Consider the following 9,937-nt stretch of genomic DNA (forward strand, 5'->3'; position numbering starts at 1 on the left):
AGTGTATTGTCAGGAATCAATGACTGTGGTTAACACAGAATTGTCTGAGGTTTTCTTGTAAATGATCCTGTGAATGAAGGCTCACTTAAACCTTCACAAGAAAGTGATTTCTCAGTTTCCAAAGCTGAGGGAGGGAGGAAGCAGAGACAAAACATTTCCAGTTTAGGGATTAGTTGTCATTTTAAGTTCAATTTAAAAAGTGTTGAGCTGATCAGTGAGCGTATCTCTTCATAATCACTACATAACCTTTCTTTTTAACAGAGTTAACCATTTGAGGGCCACAACATGATCCCTGTGGCCTAAGGGCCAACAACTCTTAACTTCTCTTGCTGTAAACACTAATCCGTGTAACAAAATTGGGACTTCTTTCATGGTTTAAGATTCCCTTATGAAAGGAATGCCAGCTTTAATCTCTCCATCTGTGGTTTTCCAGAGATAATCCTTCCTACACTGATGTAGGCATGCTGAACACTAGGGCGTATCTTCATCTGAAAGCCCAGATTATCGAGGGTCTATATGACATTTGTAGGGAATGAAAAACCAATTCTCTGTCTTGTACTGTTTGTTCTGCGTTTTTCCCCTTGCAAAGATTTAAGGTTTCAAGGTGGTAAAGAAAAAAAGCAATCGGAAAAAGAAAACCTCACACAAAATTGGGAGAAGGCTGTATTATCGTATCACTAGACTTCTGAGAGGAATTGGGCTTGGTCTATAACGCAGTTTGTTAGGGCACTTCTTGGAAATCCATTGCCAGCTCTGTTGGTACAGAGAGGCTAAAGCACCTTTTACTTTAAGAAGTTCTGCAGGGTAGAGTAGAACTTCCTGGCTAATTTTGAATACTGTCCTAATGAGCCCGCTGTTATTGTGACCTACTAGACCTTAGCAACACTAATAACCCATGGAGAGAATGGTTGTTCTCCCAGTGGATTTACCACCTGTTGTGTGGTTGGGTTTTTGTAAATTTTCTGTTTCACTTTTAATAGGAATAATATGGGGTGAATACTACATGGTACCTCACAACTGTTACCACAGTAACAGCCCGTGATGATAAGCTGCTGCTTAGGTAACAGACTTTTGTGGAGAATTGGGAGTTTTCCCTTGATGAAATGTAACCGTGTGTGTTTCCAGGAGAAGAAAGGGCTCTGTGTCTTGTTGATGTAAAGAAAGTGAAGCAATCTCTAGCCCAGTCTCACCTCCCAGCCCAGCCCGATGTCTCACCAAATGTCTTTGAGGCTGTCAAAGGATGTCATCTTTTTGCTGCTGGCAAGGTAGGATACAGCCCCTCGTGCCCCTTCAGACTGCGCTGAGTTTAATATTAATAAAATCAGCATCTTTATTTCACTGGCAACAAATCCAAGGTCTGTATTCTTGTTTTAAGTACTTTTCTTCAAATAAGAAGAGTATAATGGCTGAAGAGAGGATGAGCTGGACACAATATGGAGGATTGATGACTAGTATGAATAAATTCAGTCAGGATGACATGATGGTATAGCCTGAACTGCTACGTAATAAGAAATACAGCAAAGCATAGTATAACTGCCTTCTCACAGTTGACTGCAATTTTGAGATTTATAATTAGTGAATTCCATCCGCTCTTTGTTCTTCAATGTCATGTAACAGTTTCCAGGCTAGCAAATTTACTTAGGTGTTTGCATCACTTGATAATGCTTGATATTTACATTAATTCCCAGTTTTAGTATGGAACATTTAGCCACAGCAAAAATTCTCTTTAACAATTACTGCTACAGACTACTTTGATAACAAACTGAACATCTTTCATTTCAAAGTGATGTTTAAGAGAACAGTTTCAAGGGTTAAAATTTAGATCTAACCTATTTGAATTTCTTATCCCTTTTAATGACACACTTTTCTGTGGAAAACCTTCGAATTTTTTATTAACTTCTTTCAAGTATAAAAGAAATCCAGAAGCGGTTCAAATTCACGTTCTGAGAATGTGAAGCAAGCAGCTTTTCATTATTTCACTAATTTCACAATAATTACCGTATTAAAAATGTACTTGCTTATCTCTGCAAAGTTCTTTTTGTGGCAAGAGGTACTCGGATCCATTTCGCATGCTCAGCATTAGGATTTACCATCCTAAACTATGCTTGTAATCTTCCTTACAGGTTGAGAATGGTCTTTGTATCTGTGCAGCCATGCCCAATAAAGTGGTTGTTCTGCGATACAATGAGAGCTTGAGCAAGTTCTGTATCAGAAAGGTAAGCTTACTCATTCCCTTCAGTAGCTAAGGTAATTCACATATTGCACTACGACTTTGCTTTGCTTTGGAGCAAACATCTTAAACCTTTCTGCATGCATAAGAACATTTGTTTGCCAGGTAAAATGGTAACAAATTGCAATGTACACTGACTAGAACCGGAGTAGGCAGCAATTTCCTTTAATAAGAGCCTGCATATTTGGATACAGAACAGCACTGTGATTTTTTGAGATACCTGACTCAGCTGTAATCATACCCTTGCTTATTTACCAAAAAAAGAATTTCTTCTCAATTATCCAGCAATGTTCCCTCACCTCTGTTGTCTTGGAGAAATCCATAACAACTGAATTCTCTCCTCTTTGCATTAAGGAAGCAATGGGTATCTGAATTTGTTTACTGTACCACTGAATATCAAAGGGTATTTGGTATGATTCCATCACAGGATAGGCAGCTGTCTCCCATGCTTACCCCGATATGCGTGTACTTCCAGCAAACAAGGCAGTAAGATATGGATCTCATATGGCCGGTGTATATACCTCCTCTGTACAGAACCCTATCTACCTACCGGTACGGTACGGTACCGGTACACGTATTGCTTCATTCTGCCACGCACAGGTATGAAAGGCAGAACCACTGCAACTCTTCTGCAGCCGCCCAGTTGCGGGCAGGTAATACTCTGAGCATCTAACCCACTCTGCCTCTCAAAGACAAGTCTGACAAATTGTCATGAATAAATTTTGTATGCTCACACACATCCAGAAAAAAAACAGAATAATAGGGATATCTCTGCAGAACAAAGAGTTTAAACGCTGCCTGCCTTAAAATGGGCTGGTACCCAGGAACCAGGTCAAACTACATATCCCTGTGAGCTTCTGCACGTTACTTTGAAAGTTTATAGCTTGACTGAGGCTTTTATCCCCGCTGAGTGCTACACTGGCACGGCTGTAAGGAAGCAGAGTCAGCACAGTAATTCAGATGCTGGCCTCCTCGGCAGTAAAGACATGTTTGATGGAGAAGATCTTGGCACAAACAAACAATGTGGATGCCAGCAAACCTGGAACACCTACAGGCCTTGTAGCTGATACCAACTCTTGCTCACAATGGAGCAGCAGCTGGCAGGAAATACTGAAGATATACAGTCACCGTCCTCTGCTCCTGCTGCCATTCACCTCCAGAGTGCCAAGTGCCTTGACAAGGGCTTACATGCAAACGCGTGTTTTAGAAGGCAGGTTTTCCTTATCTTCACTAATCCAGACAACTGAATTTAGGTCCTAACAAGATGGCAGCAAGCCCACAATATGTTCTTCTGTTCTGCCAACTAAATTTCCAGATAAACTAGGAATTACCCAAGGAATCTTATCCTTAGAGTATCTGGGGATCTGTACGTTGTGTCAGGCTAACTTGCACAGCTATCCTAGCCGTTCAATCACAATGCAAATCTTTGTGGACAACATAACATGTGTTACACAATCTTCCTCGTTCTTTGTACAATGTATGTTTGTCTTCCTTTTGCATAAGGAGCCATCGAGCTAATTATTTAAGTGTTAACAGCAGAGATGTTATACTTTTCCATATACTTCTGAGAGACTGTTAGTGCCTCTGAGGTTCCCTTTTATAAAGATAAATGTGGCAATATATAATATTCCAGAATAAGCAAAATCGTAAAGTGTTACAGAGAACTAATATTGGTCAACACTTTCCTCTTTTCCAGGAGATTGAAACCTCTGAGCCTTGCAGCTGCATCCACTTGACCACGTACAGCATCATCATTGGAACCAACAAGTTCTATGAAATTGAGATGAAGCAGTATACACTGGAGGGTAGGAGATGCTTCCTGAGGAACACACCAAGTGGCTCCACAGATTCTTGTGGTGGGGCTTCTCTAAAGCAGTTCAGAATAAGCAGTTGGGGCTGATCAAGCTGTTTTTCTCCATTCTCTTTGCAGAGTTTCTGGATAAAAATGACCACACTTTGGCCTCTGCTGTGTTTGCTGCTTCCACAAACAGTTTTCCAGTCAGTATCATCCAAGTGAACCCAACAGGGCAGAGGGAGGAGTATCTGCTGTGTTTCCATGGTAAGTAAGTGTGTTGTATGGTTGTCCAGTTGTTGCACTGTATCTATCATCTGCTGTCTTTGGTACGTGGACTGTCAGAAGGTACCCAAGTACTGTTGTAAAGGAAAGCTGAACAGAGTTCACTTTCTAGTATCTGGTAACGAAGAGTTGCTGAAGATGGTGAATCTAGAAGCCATGGAAGAGTTGTGGCTGGTGGTGTAAACAGTAAGATACACAGGGCATCGGCACTAAAATAGCACTTACTGATCCCATCTGCTGAGCGCTTTTGGTCAGCTGGCTTCTGGCTGAAAAGTTCTCCGTGCCTGTGGATCAGCTGCCATGCGTAGGCTTCTATGCCTGAAGGGCACATTGACTGTGGTCAATGTTAAGTGCAAACAGGTGTTTGGTTATCCTGATAAATGTTAAGGGGTTTTCAAACTTTGGCCTTCTTGTCTGGTTTCCATACAGAGAGATGAGACATTGTAATCTTCTTGTGATGCAGTAAGAGGGGGCATTACTTTTTTGTACAGCTGCTTTAGTTGGCCCCTAAGGATAGTGTCATGGAAATGCACAGGAAGTCGTCAAAAGCCCACTAGCAGTAATTTTGGATGAGTAACAGTAGGAGTCTCATAGTCTTCCCAACTGTAGATTAAATAACAACCTTACCTCAATTGGTACAGCAAGACCTAGAACTGCAGTACCTTTTGGTACTGAAAGTATTCCTACATTTAGCTGATTCAATGTCAATTAGAGTAATTCACAGCACTCTAGCATTTGCAGGATAGTAAGCACCCTGTCCCTGCTAAAAAGCCTAGGATCAATTGCCTTTGTCCCTTCAAAAATAAATGAGTAAAATTCAGGTGCGTGCTCATGACATGACGTTACTTTTCTTCACAGAGTTTGGTGTCTTTGTGGATTCCTATGGAAGACGCAGTAGGACAGATGACCTCAAATGGAATCGCTTGCCCTTAGCTTTTGGTAGGTGTGAGGGACATTCACTTGGATTATGGGAATTACTGAAACCGGGAAGCATCCTTGTGGGACAGGTATTCTTCACTCAGCACTTCCGTTTCCTCTTCCTTCTCCCAATTCTCCCAGAAACTACGGAGCTCTTCCCGTGATTTAAGATCATTATAAATCCAAATGGCAAACCTTCTGAAGTATAAACAAGTTGAGAAAAACTAAACTGAAGTTGTATTTCCTTGTAATGTTCTTAGTCCGACAGTGACTGCACTGGCTAGCGGAATTTTTAATGATGCTTGGAAGTTTCTCAAATAGTCAAGAATATGTAACGTCAGTGTGGTTCCCTCGGGCCTTTCGCACTACCAAATGGGATTTTTTTCAGTTAATAGTCTGTTTTTAATGCCTTTTTCATGACGCTTTGGTTAGTAACATTCTTGAGGTACAGAGAGTTTCAAAGCAACAATTCTTTTAAGCTCTACTTAGTAATAGTATCTATATTAGAGAAAATGTAGTCCCTTGGTTATCCCAAGGGGCTGTGAGGCTCTGTTGTGCTCACTGATGCTTGTTAGAAGTTTTTAATAGGGAATTTTATTTGTGTTTTTCCTCCCTCTGTGATGTTCCTTCAGCCTACAGGGAGCCCTATCTGTTTGTGACCCACTTCAATTCCCTTGAAGTGATCGAGATTCAGGCACGAGCGGCTCTGGGGTAAGTTGTCCTCTTTTCATTACTTTGAACAGCACGTGCTGCAAGAATACGTGTACTTGCCAGGAAAAAGGTACAGTGTTGTCATTGTAAAGACTTTTCCCTGCAATTTTACCCAGAACTCCTGCACGAGCCCACTTGGAGATACCAAATCCGCGGTATCTAGGGCCTGCAATTTCATCGGGAGCTATCTACTTGGCCTCCTCCTACCAAGACAAATTAAGGGTGATTTGCTGTAAGGGCAATCTAGTGAGAGAGACCAACAATGAGCAGCACCACAGAGGATCTTCTGCTACACGCAGGTATGATAAAGTCAGTATGTCATGGTCCTTGCGCACCTTGTAAGCAAACTTCGCTCCAGATGCCTTTTTCCCCCCCAAAGTGTTGGATGCCTTTGTTCCATTCTCAGAGAGAGAGAGGCTGGTGTTAGCCAACTATTGTAATGCTGGAATGGAACAAGTAGAGTCACTGAGGTTTTAAAATCCAGAAGGCAAAGAAACAGTAACTCTGTAGGAATATGTGGGTAATCACCTCCACAAGTGCTTTGTGATCTTCAACTCGTTTACGTTGTGATATAGCTGTGACTTCAAAGTTTCGTGCGCGTAGATGCTATTGATAGGACACTAAACGCCGATTGGCTGCAACTACCCCTAAAGCAAGAGGCACCTCCTCTTAAATAATGAGCGTGCCTTAGGGAGGCAGCGTTGGGAAGTTGTGATACAATCTTGTTCTGTTCAGCAGAACAGCGATGCTTCAGTCAAGTGACCCCCAAAGGTCGATAGTGCCAGCATGCACTGGAAACTGAGGCGCATCCTAACGTGGAGCTCCTGACAATGCATGTGAAAAAGCACACTGCTTATATATATATATAAAATATGAAAAAGTGTACTTTTGGGGCCTGTTACATAGACATGACCTAGATTAGCAACGGATTAAGGCACTCGACTGGTGTTGCTACTGTAACGGATACTCGGCTATCAAAATATCTTTGGACTTTGCACCTTGGCTCAGGGAGGTCTGATGCTTTTTCACCTAGACACTGCTGGGTGTTTGGGGAAAGTTACATTTTTGCTAACAGAAAATGTAACGTGAGGTTTTTGTCGCTCAGCTGTTCGCGTCCATTATTTTTGAATGACAGTAGCCCTAACAAGAGAGGTCCGCCCACATACAACGAGCACATAACCAAGCGGGTAGCATCAAGCCCAGGACCGCCGGAAGGTCCAAGCCACCCTCGAGAACCAAGCACACCACATCGGTACCGCGAGGGAAGGACAGAGCTGCGGAGGGACAAGTCACCTGGGCGACCGCTGGAGAGGGAGAAATCTCCAGGCCGGCTTCTCAGCACCCGCAGAGAAAGGTCCCCTGGAAGACTGTTCGAAGAGAGCAGCCGAGGACGAATGCCTGTGAGCGGTGCCAGAACTCCTCTTGCTCAAGTCAATAAGGTAAGTCAAGTCAGTCAGGAGCCTGGAGATCCTTTCTGTTCTCAGCGGGCGGCGTGGACTGCAGAAGGGCCGATGGTACTGTAAAGCACAGGAGCAAATCAAATCTCCCCCCACCCTGCCCCAACTTCTATTAAAGCAGAGCACATACGGTGTAACTCACCGGCCCTGTGAACGCCTTCCCTTGTGCTAGTTCTGCAACTGTAAAAGCAGCATGACTCTGGAACAGGCTAAAGTCCTCCATCTCGGAAAGCAAAGGTGCATTTACCAACAGAACTCAAGTTACTGAGGACTCGAAGGGGGACGAAGGCATGTGGGAGCCTGCTGTGTTCAGAGTGATGCTGAGAGTCCTTGCCTTTGTGGGTGGTTTAAGAATTATGCCCCATGGGAGCAAGCAGGCACACAGCCCTGGCTCAGCCGTAGCAGCAGTGGGCTAGGTGAGGTACGGCTGCTGGCACTTGTGCGTATGTAAGAGAGAAATGTGTGTGACTTGTGACTGTCACTTTATTTCCCTGCCAGGTCTGGGACCAGTCTTCAGTGTAAGTCTCAGCTAGACAAAGTTACTCATCTTGACCTGCAGGAAACAAAAGGAAATGTACTGAGTATATGCACTCCAGATGTCTGCTGCCCAGTTACCAAACAGCATTCCTGGGCCAAAGCTCGCTCTGCCGCGGGAGACGCGACGCTTTTGAAGATTGTTCGCATCTCAGTTAATTTCTCTGCACTTTCCTGCACTCCTGTTTTTGCACTTTGTACCACTGTTACTCTTTCAAGCGGTTCATGAACTTTTTGTATTCACTTTAGTCCCTAGTAGTTCATCAAGGAAATAAATCAATTAAACGGGACTAGAGTCCCCACCCCAGGTCTTTAATGTGGTTAGCACCCCTTACCAGATAACTGATCATAGTTCTGAGACATGCTGGGAATTCCCAATGGCCTGGAAACAGAAGGGCCAAGGTGAGTGAGTCTTTCAATAGAAGGTGTGATTGGCTATTCTCTCCGGAACATGAGAAAAATTACTTCCGATTAGTCCGTTCACCTGCCACTTCGGAAAGTTATTTTGTTCTCACTAAAATTGCTCTAGAGCAGCTCTGATGGGGAGGGAAGAACCCTGCTTTAAATGATCCCCTGGGCCCGGCCCTGAGACAAAGTGCATTGCCTATAAGCTACTGGGGTGTAAGACTTTATCCAGGTCTTCTGCATGACAGTTCACTGCATGCTGCTGCACCATCACTGGCTGCTCTCTCTTTTTAGGTTGCTTTGCCGAGTAGTGTATTGTACCTCACTTGTAAATTAACTGAAACCTTTAGATTACGCTGCAAAATAACCGTTAATTACTCTGGAAATTTGGCAACGAAGGGTTAGCAAGCCTTATTCTATGGCAAGAATTACAGTCACACTTGTGTTCTCCTCTCAGCATTGAACAGACATGACACCGTGGTCCTGAGAGTCTCACGCTCCCCAGAGAGAACAGCAGCCCAGGGCTGGCTCTTCCCCCCGTGATCTGTAACTTGTCGTACAATAAGAACCAAATGTCACGGCACAAGAGGATACTCACAATGAACAGCTTTAGCGGGTACTGAACACACCTTCGCCTTTGCTTCTGCGTATCTGACCTCAGGCCATTTATTGCTTTCTATTCTCTTTTGCTGTGAACACGAAGCAGAGAGCAAATGATTTTCAAAGCAGGTTTTGACCATTCAATCTGCAATAGCAACATTCTAAGTGAACAACCACGTTCTTTACAAGTGGAAAGAGCAAAACTGCATCCAATCTTCCCTTGGTCACACTCTTAAACTTCAGCTAGTCCCTTGCAAGCCTGTGCTAACCTGTTCTAGAAACCCGTAACAATTCAAATGCCTTGTCAGTGTCCTTTGGCGAGTTTCATGAATATTGTATTCCGTTCTCTCGTCTGTTGGGTTATTTTAGGTCAGATGACTTGGCAGGAAACTTGCTGAAAGTTTTTGTCTCCTGGTCTGAATATTTTGAAAGGTCACTGAGATCAGTCTTTAAACCTTTGCATCTCATGGAAGATCTTCAAGACCTCAGAAATGGGCTTGTTGTTGAGTCCTGAAAGTGTATATCTTGTGTCTTGTTCGTGAAATGCTTCCTGCTATAGAAATAGCTCAAAGGACTGTACATATTTACAAGAAACTTTATATTCGTAACAAAAGGGAATTGAATTGGTTTCTACTTTTTTATTGTAAACTGTGCGTTTTTCAACACTAGCTTTTTGTTTTAATGGTGGTTGTGGACAGCCATCTTCAGACAGTGGAGGGGCCTCAGCTTCGTCCTCCTCGCTCCCATGAAGAAATATTGTAACATTAAATTGCAATTGAAGCTTCTTAGCATAAATGAGATTTTAGGGCTCTAAAAGTACAGGATTTTTCTTCATTACCTTTTTATTATTGACAAGGGAGGGAACCAGAGGGACAGTTCAAAGCTCCACCTGGAAAGTACTGAACTTTGTTGTTGAACAATAACCAAATAAAACAAATAACTATCTTGACTGGCATGGTGAAATGAACGCTTCCTTCTATACAGCGTAACACTGAGCCATCCTAC

At 43.1% G+C, this 9,937-nt stretch overlaps 1 protein-coding gene across 1 annotated transcript in view; it reads left to right on the forward strand.

Moving 5' to 3' along the window:
• LOC104620564 (citron Rho-interacting kinase-like) overlaps window positions 1-7,953 on the forward strand; it is a gene marked incomplete at its 5' end in the record, with an annotated part of 9,722 nt that extends 1,769 nt beyond the window's left edge. The window contains 9 exons of the mRNA XM_010286827.1: window positions 1,126-1,265; window positions 2,124-2,216; window positions 3,927-4,035; window positions 4,161-4,289; window positions 5,166-5,246; window positions 5,858-5,936; window positions 6,053-6,235; window positions 7,075-7,375; window positions 7,892-7,953. Of these exons, the coding sequence (XP_010285129.1) occupies window positions 1,126-1,265; window positions 2,124-2,216; window positions 3,927-4,035; window positions 4,161-4,289; window positions 5,166-5,246; window positions 5,858-5,936; window positions 6,053-6,235; window positions 7,075-7,375; window positions 7,892-7,915 (1,139 nt within the window). The remainder of the gene's footprint in view (window positions 1-1,125; window positions 1,266-2,123; window positions 2,217-3,926; window positions 4,036-4,160; window positions 4,290-5,165; window positions 5,247-5,857; window positions 5,937-6,052; window positions 6,236-7,074; window positions 7,376-7,891) is intronic.
• Between the last annotated feature and the right edge of the window lie 1,984 nt (window positions 7,954-9,937).

Source organism: Phaethon lepturus, unplaced genomic scaffold, assembly GCF_000687285.1.
Source record: "Phaethon lepturus isolate BGI_N335 unplaced genomic scaffold, ASM68728v1 scaffold14915, whole genome shotgun sequence".
NCBI lineage: Eukaryota > Metazoa > Chordata > Aves > Phaethontiformes > Phaethontidae > Phaethon > Phaethon lepturus.